General features: G+C 42.4%; 1 protein-coding gene across 2 annotated transcripts; it reads right to left on the bottom strand.

Moving 5' to 3' along the window:
- Window positions 1-409: 409 nt before the first annotated feature.
- LOC140704859 (uncharacterized) lies at window positions 410-23,327 on the bottom strand. 2 transcript variants are annotated; one of them, XM_078385055.1, is made up of 3 exons: window positions 17,711-23,327; window positions 17,361-17,456; window positions 410-3,566 (listed from the first exon to the last, which is right to left on the bottom strand). In XM_078385055.1, the coding sequence occupies exon 1, from the start codon at window positions 19,952-19,954 to the stop codon at window positions 18,713-18,715; it is 1,242 nt and encodes a 413-aa protein (XP_078241181.1). In that variant the 5' UTR covers window positions 19,955-23,327; the 3' UTR covers window positions 410-3,566; window positions 17,361-17,456; window positions 17,711-18,712. The 2 variants fall into 2 exon arrangements, with proteins under 2 accessions (XP_078241181.1, XP_078241180.1); XM_078385054.1 differs by having other exon boundaries at window positions 17,361-23,327.
- Window positions 23,328-24,638: the final 1,311 nt, after the last annotated feature.

The following is a 24,638-nucleotide window of genomic DNA, read 5'->3' on the forward strand; positions in this document are numbered from 1 at the left end:
CAAGATTTCCTTTGTCTTATGAGCTGCACAAAAGGGGTTCAGGTAGGAAATAATGAACAGCAGTAAGCTATCTCTGAATGCATTCCTCCATTTTAAAAAGTCATGTGCATGTTCTGTCCTCTTCAGATAAGGAGCTTGCCTTAAAGTTGCATCGTGGTTTGTTTGTTTTTATCCCAAGGGCAACACCTGGGGTTCCACCTTTTACTGCCCAACCCAAGACTTCAGGAGAGGCTGAGCTCTATATTTTAACAGGATTAATTCATGCTGTCATGCTATCATTTTAGATCATGCAAGATATAAAGGTTGTCTGTGACACTAAGGAGATAGTGGCCTGATATATCTAACAGTTTAAAAAAAGGGGGAGGGACTATCACTAAGTACATGTAGTGTAAGAAAAACTGCACAATTCTTTGCAATTTCTAAAATATTGTTTAATACACAATTTTTGTATTAGTAAAATTGAGTGGCTACAGTTATCGTAGAATACTTTTCAATACCCTTAATATTCTTAAGTCACTAAAAACATACTATATAAAGAAAAATAAATGAAAACTGCACTATCATGAGGTAAAACTGGGTCTGTCAGTCAGTAGAATGCTTAATTTAACTATCTGCATTTCAGATTCAGTACATACAGTACTGCCTAAACTTCAGCCTGGAGTTCTTTGAAATAGTGTGACTCAATAAAAGAAATATTCCTTATTGTAAGGATAACAGCGTTATGAATATGCCCAGGAAAATCTGAGTGAAAAATTATTGCAGTTCTCTGTTAGGTTCTTTGCATGGAAGCACCCACGATTTGCGTTGCAGCCCCACTAGATGAGTTTTCTAGCTAGAATGATGTCAAATATGATGAGACACAAGCCTCAGAGACACTGGACCCTCTGAGGTATATGATGCTAAAGTAAGTCACAATAAAAGCAGGCTCATTTGGTGATAAGTTCTTTTGAAGCCTGCCTAGTTCTGTAAATAGCAACATGATTAAAGGAAACAACTGAGGAACAACATGTGGTAATGTAGAGAATGGCAGACTTTACCTTTGAGCCCACCAGACCCATCTTTTCAGAACAAGGCTCAAAGGTAAAGTCTGCCATTCCCTACATTACCACATGTTATTCCTCAGTTGTTTCCTTTAATCATGTTGCTGTTTACAGAACCAGGCAGGCTTTGAAATAATTGAATACTAAATAGGGGTCAGATATAATTAGTAAGTGTGAAATGCAACCAAACACCACTTGTTGAATGTTTTACCATGTAGTCTGGCTCATACGTCTGAAGAAGTGGACAATGTTCCATGAAAGCTTATGCTGAAATATAGCACCGAGTCTTTAAAGTGCCACGGTGCCTTTTTTCCCTTTTCCTTTGTTTTGTGATGTTAGATATAGGTCACATTTTCTGTGAATGTGCAGAAAATCAATCAATGCAGCATTTATATGTATGCAATTATGCACCATACATGTACAAAAGAAAATCTAGTAAATGGCCAAGATAGCGCTATTGAAGTAACCCACTTTTGGTCAAAAATTGTCTAATCATTGTTGTAGATTTTCCAGGCTGTTTGGGCATGTTCTGGAGATTTTTCTTCCTAATGTTTCACCAGTCTCTGTGGCTGGCATCTTCAGAGGACAGGAGTTAGAACTCTCTCTGTGTTCTGGTGTAGTGTTCCAGAACAGTTACTAGGTGAAAAAAACCAAGTGATCTTTAGAACTGCTGGCTAGTGCAGATGTTTAGGAAGAAGCTGGGGGCTTGATTCCCCACTGTGCTCCCTGAGAGGGGCTGGATTTGATGATCTATAGGGTCCCTTCCACCTCTGCAGTTCTCAGATTATTACTGTTATTAAGTATCACTTAACTGTGCTGCCTTAATTATATTAAATATAGTCTTAACTGTTAGGACAACTTGTCTATGCAGGCTTGCCTTGTACATTTGGCATCATTTGTATAGCCCCATATTCCAGTTTGTTTTTGAAAGACCAGATAAGAAAAGTTGGGCCACTTTGGATACTGAGCATGAAGCGTTGCTTTTATATAATCTTTATGTCTGTAATTTCTGTTAATCTGGAGTCTGAATAGAGACAAATTAAAGAAAACTCATGTTTTTGGCATCACACGTGACTGCACAAATTTAAGGCCCAAGAAGAAAAAGGAAGAACAAGCCAATTGAACAAATTTTAGACTACATTAATTAATTTATTTATTCATTAAAACATTTTGAATGAATTAATAATAATAGTAATAATAGCAATAATAGTAATAGTAATAATAGTAATAATAATAACCTTAGAACTGTAGAGCTGGAAGGGACTCTATGGATCATTGAGTCCATCCCCTTTCAAGGAAGCACAGTAGGGAATTGAACTCCCAACCTAAACCACTGAGCTATCCAGTAGTATCTATTATGGAAACAGAATACAAGAGGTTCTTCATTTTCAACCTGTGAGGACTCTATTTTGTGTTATTTCAATACTGCTGGAAAATATTTTTGTGAATGCAACGTGAAGAACATACAGTGATGCCTCGCAAGATGAATGCCTCGTGCCACGAAAAACTCGCAAGACGAAAGCATTTTGCAATTTTTTTGGTGACTCACAAGATGAATTTTTCCATGGCCGTGCTTCGCAAGATGATTCCCCCCCAATGCATTCCTATGGGAAATGCATTCCTATGGGAAAGTTCACAAGACGAAATTTTTGCAATACAAAATGACTCGCGGAACAAATTATTTTTGTCTTGCAAGGCAAGTACATGTCTCTACCACTTCTGTAAAGATTCAGTTTTTGCATCAAGTACGCATTTAAGGGTTCGTTTCCTCCAGCATAGAGTTTGTGAAAAGCCTGGACAATTTGCTCATTAGCCACAGCAAAAGACAATGGGATGAATTAAAATTGCACTGACACTTGACATATGGGACAGCTCTCTGAAAATATTTGTAACTAACGATGAGGAGCTCTCTCTTTCTGTACAGTTAAATTTGGAACTAATTAAAAGAATGCACATCATTTGAATTAGTTTTGGAACATTTAATATAGGAATGCCAATCTTACATTATAAAAAACAGATCAGTTCTGCTTTGGGGTAATTTTGCCGGAGTCTTATTGTATTTTCTCAATATATTTGGAGGCACAACTGAAAATCAAATATGTATAAGTCCTATTTAAATCATTTCCCCCTCAAAATCGGGGTATTTGTGTGATAAACACACTAAGATGGTGATTTGTTAGCTAGGCGGATATATGTCCTTCCTGTCAGAACATCATCCTGCATATGTATTAACATTAATATGGAATTGATTTTAAAAATAAGAAGAAAAAAATTCCTGTTTACAGAATCCTGTATTTCTGCTTTTTGCCTTCTAAAATGAAGTTTCGTTTTTAAACTCTTTTTTATTAACTAAAACATAAACATAAAATACACAAATCAAAATACAATTTATATGTGTTCCCCACCACCGTAGACGGGACCTCTTGCAATAATCTTCTTCTTCCTCCATCTATATTCTTCCTCTTCTTTTCTTGTTCTCTTCTCCAGAACTGCACTGATTCTTGATTTGGAGCTTTCCCCTTTCCTCTTGTTAGCTGTATCGAAGGAAGACACAGAAAAGTATATTAAAGAGAATGTTAAGAAAAAATGAACAGTTTCCTTCCTCAACATCTTGTTACATTCTCAGTTTGTTTTGATTGAAAAGTAACCTGTCATATCTATATAACAATAACAAAAATGATGAAGGATGAAATAGTTTGTGACACATTTAAGCCTAACAGATTTATTTTAGCATGTTGTTTTTTGAATTAGAATCTACTTCATCAGGTGCTTGTTATACTAGTTATATCTGCTAAAACTAATAAATATAGCTACTTATTGAAAACTCCTTCCAGACCTGGAGGCTGTCCTCTGGGTACAAAATAACTGCTATTCATGCTCACACGCAGGAAGAAGACAGTCAAGTAAACTCATTTACAGAAGAGATTGTGCAGTTTCAGCATAAGCATGCAATTACTGGAAAACACACAGCTCAATGCAAACTCATTGGCTACCTCTGGTAAAACACTGCTTATGGCTACTTTCCACTTCTGTTTTGTTGGCTCCATCTTACTATCAGCATCTTTGTCCTTTTCTAGGCTAACTGAGTCTTCCAAGGACTTATAAAGGGGAAAACAAACAACAACGACCAAAGGATGCGGTATATGTAACATATCACAATATTTTCAAACTAGTAAACTCAATTCTGTAACAAAATTGAGCTTCCAGTTTACATTGGTCAAGTTACCTCTTAAAAGTCCCATTTAATTTTTTTAAAATTAACAATTGTTGCAGATGAAAGGACAGGTTACTTACCTGTAAACATGGTTCTTCAAGTGGATCTCTATAAATACACACTAGTGGGTAAAGACAGCACCTGCGCTGGCCTTTCGGAATCTTCTAGAGCTATAGGGAAAAGTAACAAAGTTTAAGTTGCCCATTATTGCGCATGCTTCGCCCGCCAAACCCCAGTTCCATCTGCCCGCCACATAGTCGGAGTTGGACTCAACGATACAGTGACGGACAGTGGGGAGGTTGGGCGGGATGTGTGTATTCATAGAGATACACTTGAAGAAGCATGTTTACAGGTAAGTAACCTATCCTTCTTCAACGTGGTTATGAATCCACACTAGTGGGTGACTAGCAAGGTCACTTACCGGAAGGAGGGCTGTCACTGCAGAACTGATATAAGCACTGCTCTCCTGAACTTGGTCTCATTCTTGGCCCGGAGGTCCAGTCTGTAATGTGTAACAAAGGTAGACACATTGGACCAGGTTGCTGCTCTGCAAATGTCTTGGATGTCAACTCCTTGCAGCAGGGCCGTGGATGTGGCAACAGCTCTGGTGGAATGAGCTCTAAGACCTTCAGGGAGAGGCTTGTTCTTCAATTCATAGGCCAGGGAAATGGTGGAGACCAACCATCTGGACAGAGTTGAAGAAGATGCAGCGGAACCTTTACGCTGACCATAGAAACAGAGGAACAGTCTTGGAACTTTCCTAAAGTCTTTAGTTCTAGTGACATAATAAGCCAATGCTCTTCGAACATCTAAAGAGTGGAGCATGTGCTCAACATCGGTAACTAGATCAGGAAAGAAAGTTAGCAATATTAAAGTCTGGTTAATGTGGAACTTGGAAACCACTTTAGGGAGGAAAGAAACATCAGGATGTAGGACCACCTTGTCCTTGAAGAACTGAAGATATGGGGAGTCCGCACAAAGTGCTGCCAATTCACTAGCTCTACGAGCAGAAGTGATGGCCACCAAGAACAAAGTCTTGAATGAGAGTAATCGAAGGTCACAGGAAGCCATGGACTCAAAAAGATGGTGAGTGAGGCAATGAAGTACCAACTGCAGTGACCATTGCGGTGCAGGCTTCTTTAGAGGAGGTCTCATGTTGGACAGGCCTCTGAAGAAAGCTTTTAGTGTGGGATGCAAAAACCACCTGGATGATTCAGAGCCATGGGGCTGAAAGGCAACAATGGCTGAGGTGTAAACCTTTAAGATAGACTTGGAAAGTCCGAGGTCAAACAGATGTTGGAGACAGAAGGAGCGTACACAAAGCCACAGGTGAAGACTGCAATCTGTCCCCCTCAGTGAACTTGAGAAAGTTTTGCCACTTGTATTTGTAGAGTAGCTTAGTGGCTGGTTTTCTTGCTTTATCAATAACCTCTGTTATTGATGGGAAATCTTCCACGCTGTCAAGTGGAGAGATTCCAAGTCTGGATGAAGGATGTTCCCTGTGTTCCGAGTGATCAGATGTGGGAGAGTGGGTAACCTTATCCTGTCCACCGCTGATTGCAGGAGTATGGAGAACCATGGTTGTTGTGGCCACCAAGGAGCAATGAAGATTGCCATAAAGGCATCCCCTAGAGAGCCTTCGCCCTTTCCTGCACGGGAAGCATATTTGTTGCACTTCTTGTTGGTCTGTGTTGCGAACATGTCTATGGATGGATGCCCCCACTTGTGACACAGACTGAGGAACACCTTCTGATCGAGTTCCCACTCGTGAGATTGAAACGAGCGGCGGCTCAACTCGTCTGCCAGCTGATTGTTGTGGATACATGAATGGCCACTGGAAAGGTGTGCTGATGGTAGCACTACTCCCATAGGTGAACTGCCAGAAACAGAAGGGACTTCGACTGTGTTCCTCCCTGCTTGTTTATATAGAACATGGTCGTCGTGTTGTCTGTGACCACCTGTATCACTCTGCCCTTTACCAGAGGGAGAAATGCTCTGAGAGCCTTCATCACTGCTATCAGCTCCAGGTGACTGATGTGGAGCGAGGCTTCTTGAGGGGATCAAAGAGCGTGGATCTGGTGTCCCTCACAGTGGGCTCCCCAACCCAGGGGACTGGCGTCTGTTGTGACTTGACGTGTCAACTGCAGGGGTCGAAAGGGTCGTCCTACGAGAAGATGTGGTGGGAATGTCCACCACTGAAGTTGTTCTGCTAGCTCTGGTGTGACTGTTAGGCGCTTGCGCTGACTGCCCTCCAGAGGATTGAATAGAGCGAGCAGCCAACACTGAAGGGAGCGCATCTTGAGGCGAGCGTGGGATAAGGCACAAGTTGTTGATGCCATGAGATCCAGAAGGTGATGTGCGTGTTTGCTGACACTCTGCCTTGGGGCTTGAATTTCCGAACTGCCTTTCTTATTTTTCGTATGTGCTCTGGTGGTAGGAACATGCAAGCATGGACTGAGTCCAGTCTTGCTCCGAAGTAGTCCATCACCTGAGATGGTTCCAGGTGGGACTTTTAGTAGTTTATTACAGGCATAGTGCTTGTGGAGTGTGCAGAACATGTTGTGTGTCCTTGATTGCTCTTGCTTTGGATTTGGACATGATCAGCCAGTCGTCGATATAAGGGTAAATCTGCATCCCTTGCAGACAGAGGTAAGCTGCTACCAGGGCCATGCACTTGGTGAAGGTCCTGGGAGCTGTTGAGAGGCCAAATGGAAGAGCCATATATTGGTAAATGATGTCCATGAAGATTAGACGCAGGTATTTCCTGTACTTTTGATGGATGGTGATGTGGAAATACGCATCTTTTAGATCCACAACAACAAACCAGGCTCCTCTCTTCAACAGGTGAATGATTGCTTCTAAGGTGACCATCCTTAAACGGCGTGGTTTGAGTTAGGTATTTAGGACCCTTAGATCCAGAATTGGTCTTAGACCGCCGTCCTTCTTGGGTACTGTGAAGTACCGGGAGTAAAATCCGTTTTGTATGTCCTGGTTTGGTACCTTCAGTATGGCTTGTTTTGCAAGAAGAGTGAGAATCTCTTCTTCTAGGATGGGATCGAATGATGTAGGCTTGACCCATCCTAGAGGAGGCAATTCTATAAATTCCAACCGGTAACCTGAGCTTATAATGTTTAAGACCCAGGAGTCTTGTGTTATCTTGAGCCAATTGTGAAGATGAGGAGATAGTCGGGTTGTGTGGTCTAAACTGGAGATGGTTCTGGTGAAGTCAAAGATATTTCTTAGACTTCCTCCTGGATGGTTTGTAAGACTGTCACTTGTTAGATTGGGGCTTAAAGGTAGAGGTAGATGAAGAGGCCTGGGAAGACCTTAGCTGACCCTGGTTCCGGAAAGAACGGTAGGTGGATGGTGTAGGCTGCTGATATGATTGTTGTAAATATTTCGGACGCCATTGGAACTTGGAGGTTCAAGGTTGTTGTTGAATAGAGTAGGACTTTGCCGTCTTTTTACTCTTATGGAGGTTCTCCAGATTTTCATCAGTTTTCTCACTGAACAGACCAGAGGTAAGTTCTCAAGTCTGGTTCTAATATCCTCCATGATATTTGCTGATCTGAGCCAAGCATGGCGTCGCAAGGTGATGATAGATGCAAGATTTCTAGCAGTGGCATCAGCAATGTGTCGGGATGCCAAGCGTTGATGCTTGGAGACAGTTAAGGCCTCAGCATGAGCGTTAAGGCATACAGGTATCTGCTTGATATCCTCTGGTGCAACTTGCAAAGCAGGTAGAACTTTTGCCCAGAGTTGCTTTTGGTAGGCACCCATGGCTACCAAGTAATTAATTGCCCTCAAGACAAAGGTGGTCATGGTGTATAGCCGATGTCCCAACACCTCCAATTTCCTACCTTCTTTGTTGGAAGGTGTGGCATGACCCTTTGCAGGAATCTTTGAAGAAATGGATCCCACTACCAGTGAGTTTGGTGCTTCAGCAGGAAAGAGGTTTTAGGACCATGAATGCGATAAAGGTTCTCAGTCCTCCTGGATATGGAGGTGGAATTGGCAGGGTGTTCCCAGTACTGCATAATAAGATCTAATAACTCAGGTACATAAGAAAGGCTGACAGGGTGAGACCTTTCTTTGTTAATATCTCTGAAGATCAAGTCATCCTCACGTGTGGGAGATTTCTCAATCTCCATTCTTAAGGTGGTTGCCATTCTCAAGACCATCTGGGAATAAGAAGAGAAGTCCTCAGATGGGGAAGACGGGTGGATGTCAGCAGCATCCGATCCTAAAGGCTCTCCTGGGAGAGGTGTGTCCAAGGAAGCGTCAGATGTCACTTCCTCCTCCTGTTCAGAAGAGTTCTCTGAAATTTGATGTTCCTCATCAGAGACAGGAAAAATGTTAGGGTTTAGACCCTTATCTGCTGTAGTCGTGGTTTTCTGAGGAACAGTAGGCTGAGCAGGTCGGGACACTGTGGGATGACTATTAGGTTTACGCCCCATTGACGTGGAAGCTCCTTTTTCCTGTCGACGTCAAAGGTTCTTGTTTGTCGACACCGAGGGGTTTTCAGTGTCGATGCTTTCTCAGTGGTGAGGTAGATGGTGAAGATGAAGAAGTGTATCGTGCCTTCTTTCTTCTCCTTCTGCGATCTCTCGATGTCGAGGACGATTCAGAAGAGTAATCCCATCTTCGACGTCGACGGTGGGACCTTCTCCTCTTGACACTGTCGTCTGAGTTGGAAGAAGAAGTGTAGTTTTGATGTCGACGCTTTTTTCACCTGTCGACACCGGAACCACGTCTATGCTTATGATGGTGTCTAAGCCACTTCGATGGAGGCTCTCCATCCCGATCTGACGATGGATGTCGAGGGGAGGAGAAATCCAAGGGCTTCTCTGGTCTCCCTCGAGGTGTAGGTGGAGACTTAGAGCCGAGAGATTCCGGTGCCGAAGACTGGGATCGCATCGCCCGCCCGGTTAATACAGGGCTATGAGGGGCATTAGCTATGCCAGCAATAGCTTGTACAAGTTGGCTAGCTGTTGGTGACCTCTCGACGTCGACCGGAGCCTCCTATCGAGGCGGTAAAGAGGCACCCATTTCTGACATTGAATCCCGGTCCCAGGAAGAGTCTTCAAGTATAGGTGAAGGAAGAGAAGTTGATATAGGAGGCACAACCAAGGTGATCTCCTTAGGCTTTGATTTGGGCTTAAATGGCAGTTTCTTCTGTTTCAGTTGCTGAGAAGCCAGTGGAGCAGATGTTGAAGGAGCCGACGAAGTGGCAAGTATTTTCTTAGCCGTAGATTTCTTTTTTTGCTTTTTCTTTAGTCTTTTCTTTAGCAGACTCAGGAGGGGGTGAGGAAACTACCGTGACTTTGGAACATACTGAAGATGTAGATGGGACAGACTCCATATCCAATGATTGTGAAGCAGATAGTGTTTGCTTCCAAAGAGAATATTTAAGGCACTGCTGATGAGCTTTGAGGGTAGCTTTGGTAAATTCTTTGCAGTGTTTGCAATGGGAAGTCAAATGTGTTTCTCCTAGACAGAAGACACAGAGGGAATGTCCGTCTTGAAAAGGCAGTTTCCTGGAACAGGATGTACAAAGTCTAAAAGGGCCTCTTTTAGGAGACGGTTTTCTTTTTGGTGGCATAAGCTAATAGAAGCAGGAAACCGCGAAATAGAAAGAGTCCAGTAGGCGTGTGGTGACTCAGCGGGCGGTAAATATGCTCCAATTAGCCAATTAAGAGTACTTGCGCTATCGCCAGAGGCAGAAGAGAAGTCAAAACGATCCATAGTCAGGGCAACAGAGATAAGGAGGTCGAAAAGCCAAGTCCAGGTCAAATACACGAGGAAGAAATAAGTTTTTTAAAGCAGCTCTAACCGAGAGGTTCCAACTCTGCTGGCGGAAAAAATGGAACTGGGGTTTGGCGGGCAGAGCATGCGCAATACAGGGCAACTCAAATTTTGTTACTTTTCCCTATAGCTCTAGAAGATTCCGAGAGGCCAGCGCAAGCGCTGTCTTTACGCACTAGTGTAGATTCATAGAGACCACGTTGAAGAACCCTTCATTTTACAGTATGTGATGAGATAACATATTGAAAAGCTTTATTTGGAGATCACTGCTATGGAACCCAAGTGGCAACTATTTTGTATGTTGTGTCCTTGATGCTACCTGGCAGACATGAGTATATTGTGAAGTTCCTCCAAAATTATGGATATATTTCTTCATTGGGCTTTCTACTGAAAGGTAATGATTCTCAAGCAGCAGGAAAACACACTTTTATTTACTTTATTTAATTTCCCCTCTTTCCAACCAACTAATGCAATGAAAAAGAAAAGTGCATTTATGGCAATGTAAAATGTCACAATATAAATGCACACACTAAATATAAAGCACTTTTTAAGACTAAAAACTGCAAAGCCATGTATGAAGCTGGAAGCTGTAGCTCCCTTTGAGAGAAAAATTAAGTCACACAAGAAATACAAAGCAGAGAAACTGCTAGAAGAGGCTGAAGCAGTGGGAGGTAGTGATGTTTGTGGGGAAATGGAGGGAAGAGAGTGCAGAGAAAGACACTGGGCTATTTCTACTCAGTTACGTTCTTTTCTGAATTTAATCTTGGCTTCCAGGTTGCTACTGAGTGAGGTTTAGGGACTATATTAGTATACTAAACCCTCTACAACACAGGACCACCACAGTCAACACATTTTCTGTTCATCTCTGACACAAAATCATCTCTGCAAAGCTGCCTACTCCGTCAAGTTATTTCTCCTCTATGAGGTAAGTGACCTCAATATTGGTGTGTTTTGGTTATTTCTTTAATACTATACCTGTATTTTCCCTTTGACTTTTCTTCAGCCATGCGTTGATGAGAACTGTCTCTAAGACTGTATTATTGTGTTACTTTATCATATAGTTGTGAACTGCTTTGGGACTTGTGCAAATTATAAATGCAATAGAAATATTACTACTAATTTAGGTATTTTATGATGGCCAGAATCCTATTGGTGTTCACAAAAGGCTTGCACAACTTGTCACAGCTAATTACAACTAATTGACAAAGTGCCAAGGCACGTCTTAGTTGTGTGATTGGGCACATGACCAAGCATGCAGTATTGGACACCAATAGGCCATTATGTATCAGTAGTTAAGCCCTATTGCAGCAGCATCTGCTACAAAGCAAACACAAGCAGACCACAAGTTTTTTTCTCACAGCTTCACACCCAGAGCCACTAAATCATCTTATTGCTACTTGGTAGAGGCCTCTCCAAATAAACAATTCCATGTCATATTTTTCACTATACATTGAACCATAGATCTGATGCAGTTTGCACAGAGGAATATGTCCTAGCCAGTTATAATATGCCCATTTGGGAGGCCATTTGTGGTAATTGGGAGGAGGACTTCTTAGCTGCACTAAAATAGTTCATTATAGGCTAATGAGCAAATGTGATGAATTTTAAATACTGCATTTATAATATGTCCATTGATTTTTCAAACAACCATAATTAAAGGTGATTTGGAGCAAAAAAACACGAACCTAAATCAAACCTCCTCAATTTCCAGTGTTATGCAGCGGCCATAACCCTTACTTCAGGCCTGCTGAAGGGATAAGGTGTATAAAGTATCTTGTATGTGACAACAGCAACCAATTGTATGAGATTCCGTGAAAGTGCTACCAGAATGAGTACCAATCTCCCAATAGCTAGTTGCTGAAAGGAGAGTTTCTGGGATCCTGGACACTGAACCTTTCTGTGAAGATGAACTTCATATATATACTTGGCCGGCCCAAAGTGACAGCCTGTTCTTGGGTTTGCTCTGAACTGTGCAGGAGCTGTCTAAGTTACTGAATGGCTTCAACAACGTGGATAACTTTTGTTAATTTCAGACTAAAACTCAGACCACATTCACTGCCCCCATGAAATCAGAGTCAATGAGCTAGGGAGCTCTGCTGACTTTTCTAAAGTCTGCTTGTGATATAAGATACTTCTGATATCATTGTTATTATAATAGAACTTTAGAGCTGGAAGGGACCTTACAGATCATCAAGTCCAGCCTTTGTCAGGGAGGCACAGGGGGGAATCAGACTGCCAACCTCTGGCTTTGCATACAGATACCTAAACTACTGAGCTATCCATACAGATGCCCAAGTCAATGTGTAACATAGCAAAACTATAACAGGCTCATATCAACCTAAATCATTCACTTGCATTCAACACCTCCTCATTGCTAAATAAACATATAAGCAAACACTATGCATGAAAACATAAATAGTAAAATAATAAGATTTTAAAAAATTAAGTAGTTCATGACTCTGTACCTTTCCCAAAATAGTGCCTTCCAGAAATAAATTGCTATTTCCATTTATTGTGTTGTTCTGATAGTTAGTTGATGTAATTAGAAGATAATGCTAATACCTTACACAGTTGTCAGGATCCCCTGGTGGAGTAGACTGTTTATTTTCCAGCCAATAACAGTGTTTATTGGACAACAGTAGTTTTCTATTTAAAAGTGATTGCTCTGTGTGATAATCCCCTTTGTAATCTGTTGGGGGGATTTGTTTTCTGTGAACAAGAGGAATAGTTGAGAACTTTGTGCTTCTCAGAAAGCAGAGCTTTTTGTTTTGTTTTAAGCCTTCTCAAAGCTAGTTGAGCTGCTAAACTGAGTTTACAGTAGTTCCCAGAATACCTTGTTTAAAAGGACAACAGTAATGAAGGCTGAAGTAATGCTAGCCTCCTATAAGGGCCAGGAACGTATGCGAGACTACGACAGAAATAAGATATTCTCCTCTATTGCTTCATGCACTGTAGCCAATGTTCCAGTATTTTGTAGGAGTATTTTAAGATACATAGGATTTTATAATCATTATACTCACCTAGCAAAGTCTGATGCCAAAATGTTTTCTGATGGTCCTCTCCTATGTTGATGGGCCCCACCAGACTAACCGGGCAAGTTACCAGGCAGTGCTGAGATGGGTGCTAATGGTTTGGATTAGCCATTTAATTTTCCTAGAAGGCCCTGAGTGATGAAATATCAGGGGAGTGCTGAAACTTAAAATGCTAAGCAGCTTGTAGATCTTATACTTGACTCAAGGGTTGGTAGGTTTGGGTGGCTCCAGCAGCTGTTGGAGGTTATTGAGTGCTGATCCCAACAATGAAGGCAAAGTGGTGCAGGAGCACAAAAACAATCACATGGCAGACAGCACAGATGCAAGAGGGACTCTGAAATTTCTTGGCAGCTTCCCAACCAGTCCCCAAACTTAGAATGTTTTTCTTCTTCTGAGCACCTATCTACACAAACAGCTAGGCAGCACACTTTCCCACTTTCTTGTGAACAAATGCTTCCTTGATTGCTCATTAATGAAATTTCATTTTTTATGGTCAAGCCGTCCTCAAGGTAAAAGGGTCCCTTGACTAAAAAGCCCCCATTGTTTTTAACAAATATTTTCCCAAACACCACATAGGAGAATCTTTCATAGAATAACTGGCAGATAAAAGAGGCATTGGTTGAATGCTGAGGTGGCACAAGGAGTAGAGAGAATCTCCATACACAGAAGAGTAAGCCACTATCCATAAATGTTGAAGGTTTTATTTTGCCCACCACAAATTGGTTAATGTTCAAGTTGCTGCAGGAGTCTCTCATCTTGTTCGGATATATGAAACCAACCCCTCCACCGACTATTCTGGTGTGACTGCTAGGACAGAGGAACTATCCTGCTATCATTTTAAATTCACCACACTATGACATCTAATCTGAGCGACTGGTTGGTATGTTTGAATTAGGGTGTATCAAACAGGTTAAGACCAAAAACCATCTTGGCTTTATTCAGACAAGCCAGAATTTTAACCAATGAAGAAATGTTATTTTTTAATACAATAATGGAGTCTTTTGGTTTCCTTCTTACAACTATTTTGGATGAGAAACAGGAGAAGCACATGAATTTAGTTTTGAGGCTCATTTGTACAGCTCTAAACTGTGATTTAGGGGTTACATCAAATTATGTTATTTCCCCTTTTTTTGCTGCAGTTGGCCAACTTGACTGCTTGTTCTCTACAGATTTATCTCCATTCATGTTATTTGCTCAGAACAATCAGATTCAAAAGCATGTTTTGAATGTTGCTGAGTCTGTGCAGACACATATGGGTCAAAATCCTCTTGTGCAGCTACGCAAAATGTATAACTTTTGGAGGGGAATTGCCATAAGGTAAGAAATCTCCTTAGGCATTATCTGCTGCACACCAAGTTGTGCAATTCTGCATGTAGTTCATATCTACAGATTTCTTAACCTTTTTTTGAGGTGCAGTACTTTGCACTTATCCCTGCTGAATTTCATTCTGTTGCTTTCGGTCCAGTGCTCCATCCTATCAAAGTCATTTTGAATTTTGTTTCTGTCGTCTAGGATATTAGCTATTCTACCCAATTTGGTATCATTTGCAAATTTGACAAGCATTCCCTGCACTCCGTGATCCAGGTCATTAATACAAATATTGAAGAGCACTGGTCCCAGGAATGGGGTACCCCACTTGTTACCTCCTCCCATTAATCATCAGCCTCTAAGTATGATTCTGTAGCCAATTGTGTATTCACCTGATACTTGATCTATCCAGCCCACATCTACCTAGCTTGCTAATCAGGATATCATAGGGCATTTAGTCAAAAACTTTGCTGAAGTCAAGATATACTACGTTTACAGTATTCCTTCTGTCTCTCAGGGAGGTTACCTGATTAAAAAACAAGATCAAATTAATTTGGCAGGATTTGTTCTTGAGAAATCCGTGTTGGGTTCTAGTTATTACTGCATTGTTTTCTAGGTGCTTACGATCTGTTCCAGAATTTTGCCTGGGATTGACGTCAGGCTGACTGGCCTGTACTTCCCAGGTTCCTCTTTTTTGCCCTTTTTGAAGATAAACATTGGCCATCCTCCAATCCTCTGGCACCTCACCAGTTTCCCATGATTTCAAGAAAATAATGGATAGCGGTTCTGAGAGTTCTTCAGCCAGTTCCTTCAGTACTCTCAGATACAGTTCATCCGGCCCTGGAGACTTAAACTCATTCAAGGTGGTAAGGTATTCCTTGACTATTTGTTTATCAACCCCCAGCTGCAATCCTGCCCCCCCACTTGCACTTCCAATTTGTTTGAAAGTTCATAGTCTGTCTTATGAGAAAAGACTGAACTAAAATTGGAATTGAGCACCTCCGCCTTTTGTCAACTGTCATTTTTCCATCTCCATTGCGGAGCGGTGCCATTATGTCTTTTGCTATTCACATACCTGAAGAATGCTTTTTAAATTGCTTTTAGTGTCTCTAGCTAACCTCAGCTCATTCTCAGATTTTGCCCTCCTAATGCCATCCCTGCATTTCCTTGCTACTTGTCTGTACTCTTCCTTGGTGGCCCGGCCTTTCCATTTCCTGTACATGTCTTTTTTGGTTTTTTAATGGTGGTGGCGGCGGCAGTAGCAGCAGCAGAACAAGATAGGGAGGAAAGGGGGCAGTGGGATGGGAAAATGAACCAGGAAGTTTGTTAAATGAGAGGAAAGTTCATTCGTTCAGGAAAGTTTGGGTTTTTGGTTTGGACAAAACCAAAATGACCATAATCTATGAACCAGTGTTTTTTTTTAAATGAATTTCCTGGTTCATTTTTTATATTTGTGCCCATCTCCAATCTTGATCCTAGGTTTTATATTTTTCCTGGTTTGGCCTTTTTGTGGTAAGTATAGGCCAATACACGTCAGTTAACAAATATGGCTGTAATCTTAAAACACTTAATAGCTTGCCTCTAAGCCTTATTGGAAGCTGTGGAACTTACTTCCATCTGTAAGATGGGCCAGTGTCCATTTAGAACAAAAGCTTTGGCTTTTAGAAAGTTTTAAAAAAAGAACATGGATTTTTATCAAAAATCTGTACACATTGCATTGGTGATTAATTTCTGCATGTATTTTAGCAATCAATGCTCCTTGGACTCTAAATTTATAGTCTTTTCAAGCAGTATCCTACGTATGAATGCCATATCCCACATTTTACTCCTTGGGTGAGGAAACATTTTCCCATTCATCCGCTTGGGATAATGTATCTAATATGTGTATTGTTGTAGATAATGCACATCATGTGCATTATTCTACAACAAAGAATACAGAACATGCCTTTTTCTCACATTCTCCCAACTCACACTGAATTTGTTGATGAGGAAGAAAAATAGTATTAATCAGAAAAAGAAGAAAAATAAAATCCCCAAAGATCCTTACATGGGAGAGATCAGAAAGTGTTATGACTCCACCTAATGGAAAGGTGGCAAAAATTGTCAAATACATTCAGATGCTACATGTGTCCATATAGCAGAGACATTACAAAAGTCTGAATAGTCAAAGCTATGGTTTTCCCTGTAGTGATGTACGGAAGTGAGAGCTGGACCATAAAGAAAGCTGACCACCGAAGAATTGATGCTTTTGAACTGTGGTGTTGGAGGAGGCTCTTGAGAGTCCCCTGGACTGCAAGGACAACAAACCTATCAGTTCTAAAGGAAATCAAGCCTGAGTGCTCACTGGAAGGACAGATCCTGAAGCTGAGGCTCCAATACTTTGACCATCTCATGAGAAGAGAAGACTCCCTGGAAAAGACCCTGATGTTGGGAAAGTGTGAAGGCAGGAGGAGAAGGGGACGACAGAGGTGGCTGGACAGTGTCATCGAAGCCACCAACATGAATTTAACCCAACTCCGGGAGGCAGTGGAAGACAGGAGGGCCTGGCATGCTCTGGTCCATGGGGTCATGAAGAGTCAGACACAACTAAATGACTAAACAACAACAACAATGTATTAACTATTAGTACTGTACCATGTCTGTAGCTGCTTTGCTGTGTAGTACTGGAAACCTCAACTGTAGTGAAATTCGGAGTGTAATATAGTAGAAATTGGGGATATGAGAGAGTAACATTCAACTTTTTGCTATGAAATTTGTACTTAGTTTATAAAAACAAAATTTAAAAACAAAACATCACAATTTTTCAAGAGATGTTTCAATTGTAGTGAATCTGCAAATTAGTAAGTAAGGATCATATTGGGCAAGCACTGTTCTGAATGTACAGTCCAAATAGCTTAGTAATAACTAGCATCAGAGGAATTGGTTCAGGAAGGAAATATCACAAAAAGAGAGGATACTTACCTGTAACCATGGTTCTTCAAGTGGTTCTCTGTGAATTCACACATATGGGTTAAATCAGCGCCTGCACTGGAACTTCGGAACCTTCTAGAGCTTTTTCTGAAAAGATACATAGTTGAGATTGCCCCTTGCACGCATGCTCCATTCCACCCCCCGTCTCGTTCCATTTATCCGCCATTGTCAGAGCAAGAGCTCATATAAAAGAAACAGTGACGGATAGTGGGGAGGCCAGGTGGGAATGTGTGAATTCATAGAGAACCACTTGAAGAACCATGGTTACAGGTAAGTAGCCTCTCTTTCTTCAGTGTGGTCTCTGTGAATCACACATTTGGGTGACTGACAAGCTAACTTACCAGAAGAAGGGCCGTCACTGCAGGACAGATGTCAAAACAGCCCTTCCAAAACTCGTCTCCTTCTTTGCCCAAAGGTCCAGTCTGTAGTGGGTGCCAAATGTGGACACTCTGCACCATGTAGCTGCCTTGCAGATGTCTGGGATGTCCACACCATGTAGTAAGGCAGTAGATATTGCCACGGACCTTGTGGAATGTCCCTTAAGACCTTCAGGCACCTCTTTACTTGCAAGTTGATAGGCAAGAGTAATAGTGGAGACGAGCCACTGTGACAGCGTAGAAGATGATGCTGCACAACCCTTGTGTGGTCCAGAGAAGCACAGGAAGAGTCTTTCAGCTTTCCAAAAGTCCTTTGTCCTGGAAACATAGTATGCTAATGCCCTTCTAACATCCAGGGAATGGAGCATCTTTTCAACGTCAGACGAAGGATCAGAAAACAAGGTAGGTAACGAAATAGGTTGATTGAGGTGAAAATCTGTAACAACTTTAGGTAGGAATGAAACATCTGGAAACAACATAACTTTGTCCTTATAGAATTGCAAGTAAGGAGGATCAGACCTCAGGGCTGCTAACTCACTTGCTCTTCTAGCAGACATAACTGCAACTAGAAACAGAGTCTTTAGAGAAAGAAACTTAATGTCACACAAAGCCATAGGCTCAAAGGGATGCTTCATGAGTGATTGCAGAACCAATGTAAGAGACCACTGAGGTACTGGAGGCCTTGTAGGAGGGTGAATGTTGATTAATCCTTTTAAGAATGCTTTTAATGTAGGGTGAGAGAAGAGACATGAAGATTCTGAGTCTCTGGGCTGGAAAGAAACTATTGCGGAGATGTAGACCTTGAAAGTTGACAAGGTAAGTCCAAGATCAAACAGATGCTTGAGATAAAGGAATAAAATCTGTAGGGAGACTGGAGAAGTCTGGAGATTTCTGGCAGCGGCAAATCAAAGAAAATTATTCCACTTGTATTTGTACAAGAGAATAGTAGATTTTTTTTGGATTTGTCTAACACCTCCTTGATTTCAGGCAGATCTTCCACGCTGCCAGGTGGAGGGAGTTCACGTCCGGATATAGAATGCTCCCCAAGTCCTGTGTCAGCAGATGTGGCAACGGTGGAAATCTGAATACCTTTGTGGCCAACTCCTTCAGAGTAGAGAACCATGGCTGACGTGGCCAGAATGATGCTATGAGGATTGCTGATGACCTCTGCTGTCTGATCCTGACTAGAGATCTTTGGATCAGAGGGATCGGTGGAAACAGGTACAGAAGGTGGTGGTGCCAAGGCATCATGAAGGCATCTCCCAGGAAACCTGGGCCCCTGCCTGCCTGAGAAGCATACCTCTTGCACTTCTTGTTCCTGTGAGAGGTGAACACGTCGATGGCTGGTCGATCCCATCTGGAGCACAGCATCTGGAACACATTGTCCAGTTCCCACTCGTGGGATTGTCCCTTCCAGCGACTTAGTTCGTCTGCCAGTTGGTTCTCCGATGTTGATATGTGGATTGCCACTGGGTAAATGTGATGGTGGCAACACCACTCCCACAAATGCACTGCAAGGTAGAGAAGGGACAAGGATCTTGTCCCGCCCTGTTTGTTGATGTAGTACAAGGTCGTGGTGTTGTCTGTTACAACTTGTACACCACAACCTTGTATCAGTGGCAGGAAGGCTCTGAAGGACTTGATCATTGCTAGCATCTCCAGGTGGTTGATGTGGAGTCCTCTTTGACGATGTGACCAGAGGACATGTACGGTATGACCGTTGCTATGAGCCCCCCAGCCTGTGGGGCTCGCATCTGTTGTTACTTGTGCAGAGAGTTGCAGGGGTCGAAATGGGTGCCCATTAGGAGATGAGGTCGGAAACACCACCATTGTAGTTGTTTCGCCAGCTCTGGGGTGACTAGGATCTTCTTCCTCGGATCCTCTAACATTGGGTCGAAATGATGGAGAAACCAAGCCTGTAGTGAGCGCATTTTTAACCTGGCGTGTGGTAAGGATGCTGCAGTTGAGGCCATGAGACCCAGCAGATGTTGTGCGTAATGTGCTGACACTAGGGAGTGTGGTTGAAACTTTTGAAGAGCGGTCTGTAGTTTGTGGATGCGCTCTGGAGGAAGGAAGAGCCTTGCCTTTCTGGAGTCTAGTGTTGCGGAAACTGTCTATGCCACTGCTGTTTCTGGAAACGAGGCTGCTGGTGAATGGTGTACGGCTTAGCAGTCTTCTTGCTTTCATGTATAGATTTGAGTGACTCATCGTTTTTTCATTAAATAAACCTTTTGTATCGAACGCCTGTTCTTCAATTTGTTTTTTTACATCTTCAACAATACCAGATGCCCTTAGCCAAGCATGGCGTCATAGAGTTATAGCAGAGTTCAATGTCTTAGCTGAAACATCTGTAGCATGTCTTGCTGCTAATCGTTGATGCTTGGACAATGTCATAGCCTCAGCATGAGCATTCAAGCATTCTTGTCTAATATCCTCAGGGGCAGCTTGAAGTGCTGGCAGTACCTTATTCCAGAGATGCTTCTGGTATGCTCCCATCGCTGCTTGGTAATTACATATCTTTAGGAGGAAGGATTGGAAGTTGTAAATTTTCCTACCCAAAACATCCATCTTCCTGCCTTCCTTGTTGGTAGGAGTCACATGTGGTCTCCCCGACGCCTTAGACACATTTGCATGGACAGTAACAGAGTTGGGAGCAGGATGCTTGGATAAGAAATTGACCTCTTCTCCATGAATTCTATACATATTTTCAGTCCTCCTAGAGACAGACAGAGGGGTGGCTGGTTGAGAGCAAGCGTCCATAATCAGATTAAACAGTTGAGAAATGTAATTGAGACTAAGTGGTTGAGATGATTCTCGATCGATGTCCCCAAAAATGGGATCATCTGATGGAGGAGGTGGAAGCTGTGTTTGCATCTCTAAAACACTAGCCATTCTGGTCACCATCTGCGAATAAGAGGAGAAATCCTCAGAGGGTGAGGATGGATGGGGATTTCCAGTATCTGAGTCGAAAGAGTCCGCCTCCACTGGTAATTGAGCTTGTAATGGAGAGAACACCTTCGCATCCTGATTGGAAGACACGTCACAAAGCTGGTCATCCTCCTCAGAAGGGACCCTCTGCACAGTAGTCTCAGCTAAGGAAAACTGAGTAGTTTGTTGGGAACTCTTAGCTCTCGACGTCGAAGAGGAAGAAGTCTTTTGGGGAGCCCTCCTATTGTCAGTAACAGGCAGAGTATTCTGAGCCTGTTGACGCCGAAGCGGGGAAGGTGAAGAACTCGAGGTCGAAGAAGAGGAATAGCACCTCCTCCTGTGCCTGCGGTAACATGAAGAGGATGATGATGATGTCGAGTCGGTATCGTAATGTCGACATCAATGTTTTGTCCTCCTCCTCCTCCCTGAACGACTGCGCCCAGATCGTTCATGCCTGTGTCTCTTCCGACGTCGGGAAGTCTCCAAGTCTGAATCACGACGCCGATCGGAAGAAGAATGCCGCCTTTTCGACCCCTTTTTGTGAGGAGGAAGATCTCTCCTCGGAGAGCAAGAGGGGGAATGCGGAGTCTCAATTGCCTGGCCAGCAGTTGCAGGGCCAAGATGGGCAGAATGAGGGTTGGATAACACAGCCTCCTCAACCTTGTCAGGGCTGGGTGAATGCCCAGGTTCAAGCGTTGCCTCAGACTGCTGGGAGAGTGGCAAAGATGGGGCTGCCTCAGACAGGGATTCCTGGTCCCTTGAAGAATCCTCCAAGATTGGCAAAGGCAGCAATGGTGTTACAGGTAGAAGAGAGGTGATTTCTTTAGCCTTGAATTTCTTAGGCTGTCCTGCCTGTTTTTTTAGGTTTCGCAGTGTCCTTGGAAACGGCCACTTTAGGCGTAGCAGAAGCCTTTTTTGAAGAACTTGGAGCAGGTTTTTTTAGGAGTTTTAAATGACTTAGAAGTGGATGTGGACGGGAGAGACACAGTAGTCTCAGAGCGAGGAGTCATAGAAGGATTGGAGGAAGTCTCCATCTCTGAGGGATGGGTTGCAAACAGAGTCCTTTCCCACAAATAGAGCTTAAGTCTCTGTTGGTGTGCCTTTAAAGCAGCCTTGGTAAATTCTTTACAATGCCGACAAGTAGAAGTATTATGAGCATCCCCCAGGCAAAAGAAAGACTATGTTTATCATAAAAGGGTATTTTCCTGGAGCACGCCCTACATACACTAAAAGGGCCTGACGGGGACATAAAACAGTAAAACAGTAGGCTATAGGAGCCTGAGTTCTCACGGTAATCAGGAGAAATTGTCCTGAGGCAACGAGGTAAGTGGATAATGGCGCCTCCCACTGAGCTGATAATGGCGCCTCCCGCTGAAACAATCAGCCTGGCAATCAGGCAATCCACAAAGCGTAGGAAACTGGTCAAACAAGAGCCAAGTCCGTCAGGCAAAGGAATAGTTGAAGCAGTCCAAGATCAAGGGGCAACAGAAGTAAGAATATTTAGAAATACAGTCCAAAAGTCAAGCCGATTTGGTCAAAAAAGAGAGCTCTGCCCGAAAACGTTCCTAGCACAATGGCGGAAAATTAGGAACTGGAGACGGGGGGGGGGAATGGAGCATGCGTGCAAGGGGCAATCTAAACTATGTATCTTTTCAGAAAAAGCTCTAGAAGGTTCCGAAGTTCCAGGGCAGGTGCTGATTTAACCCAAATGTGTGATTCACAGAGACCACGCTGAAGGACCAGTGCTTTAACAGTAACATACAGTAAGCTGAAGTTTCCTAGGCCTCATGTAACTATTACTCAGATGGTTTTTGATCAGAGTTTCTTCTGGGCCTGGATTCAGGGTTTAGGCTGGTAGTTACTGTTGAACTGCCTGGTATCACAGTGAAACTATTTGTCCAATCATCTGTCACATTCCAAAACAGGGAACAGTTATGCATCCTTACATCTCCTGATGCAGGAGGCTAAAAATCTACACAGGACCTGCTACTCATCCAGTCCCTCCAGGCTTCTTAGTCCACTCCTTTCCTCCACTTTCTGTGTGGCATATTTGAAACACTGATCCATCACAAACTGGTACTCCAGTCCACATGAGAATGAAAATAGACATGTACCATTAGATGCACCAGAGATACTGAAGTGTGTAATCCACACTGACAGTTGGACTGTAGAAGAGCATGTATTGTTATGAACAATGGACAAACAATTTTATTTACTTATGACGTTTATATCTATTTTCTTCCATCACTGAAACCCTGGTAGTATAGTTTGGGCATCCAGGAGTATCCTATCCAGCCTCTTCTAGTGGCATCATGCATGTTCAAAGCCAAGTCTCAAGATGATAAATGCCATCAGCTCTAGCAATCCTGATCACTTATTAGGCAGCAGAAGAAGCAAAGGGTGCAAGAACTGTGATGGAAATAGAACCATATTAGTTAATGAACAGATCCACGTGCTGTATTGGACTGTATTCTGACTTAACTATTCGCCTGCAACTTAAGTTCAATCTTCATATGTTTTTCATTTATTTTTAAGTGTTTGTATCTACATCTTTTTCCCACAGCTGTAAGAATGATTTTTCTAAAGCAAAATGCCTGTAACTTCTCAAAAGTTACATGTTGCTTTCACCATTTGGGTGGAAAGGTTTATCAGTTGTGACAGGGTTTGGACAAACCTGGAAATTGTTAAATGCAGTTTAGAACCAAGACATAAGTATCTGTAAGGATCAGAGCTGTAAAGTAGAGCTAAGTATGAGTCAATACAGCTGAGTAAGATTGTACCAGTAGGATGAATATACCAGGATTGGCTATCTCTGGTATATAGCTGGAGACCTAGCATACACCAGTGTGGGTTGTTGTTGGTGTTGCTATGGTTGTGGAGTGCTGTCATCATGCTAGAGAATCCTGTGGAAGCCGTATCTACGAGCTTGGGAGAAGAGGAACTCTGGTGAACCGGACTGACTGCATGGTATATTGACCTTGACTATTTACTGGAACTCTGACATTGATTTAAGCTCTGTAACTCTGAGGATATTGCCGTGTGTGACTATTGGGACTGGACAAAGACTACGCTGTGTATATACCTGTACATATCCTGTATATAATATATATATTCTACTATCAAGACTGTTTGCTGCCTGTGTCTTCACTTCACTCTGGGAAGCTCTGCTGGTTTTCACCACCTGGGGTAATCCTTGAAATTCCGCTAACTCTGTCAAGTTGTGACTGTGCCTTCCACATCTTTGAGCTGCACTGAATATTGTTCCTAGGAGATCCACTGTCAGAAGGCAATATTAATATATATGTTGGTGTGGTGTGAGGCGTTGAGTGCCAAGATCTGACTCAGAGATACCTAGGTTCTAGTCCCAGCTGAGTCATGTGGCTCACTTTGGTCAACCACCACAGTCCTGTTTGGATGCTTAGAACATGGGCCATTTTAACATGTGCCACACAACTCTGTCCTGGACATCATGAACCTCCCCAATCATTTCAGTACCAGCAAGCAATAGTACATAGAAGAAAGGTTCACTTACACTTGATTTATCAACAGCAGACAAGCCAAGTTGGCCCACAATAGAAAAGAAGATGGATATGGCATAAACTATGCACTATTGAAGAAATGAAATTGAGTAATTGCTGGAATGATGTCCTATAGGATGAGAATTGTTAATGGTGGTGTGGCATATATAAGGAGTGGTTTATTTAGCTATCACTCCCTTCTCCAGGAACATCATAACAATGTATCATTAACCTCACAGCTGCCATTAGTCCAACTTAGGGATGGAATATGTAGCCCTTTCAGATATTTACCTACCACCTTTATATTTTATTATCAGCCATGCTCAAATCTGAAACATCTTGAGAAGTAACGGCTCCCCACTTCTACTCTAGAATAATAACAAATTATCTGTAAGATTTTGACGGAAACCAAATGCAGACAGACCCCAATGTTGAGACAACAATAA

This window comes from Pogona vitticeps, chromosome 2 (genome assembly GCF_051106095.1).
Source record: "Pogona vitticeps strain Pit_001003342236 chromosome 2, PviZW2.1, whole genome shotgun sequence".
NCBI lineage: Eukaryota > Metazoa > Chordata > Lepidosauria > Squamata > Agamidae > Pogona > Pogona vitticeps.

Bases quoted from the DNA above. Each gene is read 5' to 3' on its own strand.
- LOC140704859 (XM_078385055.1), bottom strand. From the start codon at position 19,954: ATGAGTCACTCAAATCTATACATGAAAGCAAGAAGACTGCTAAGCCGT.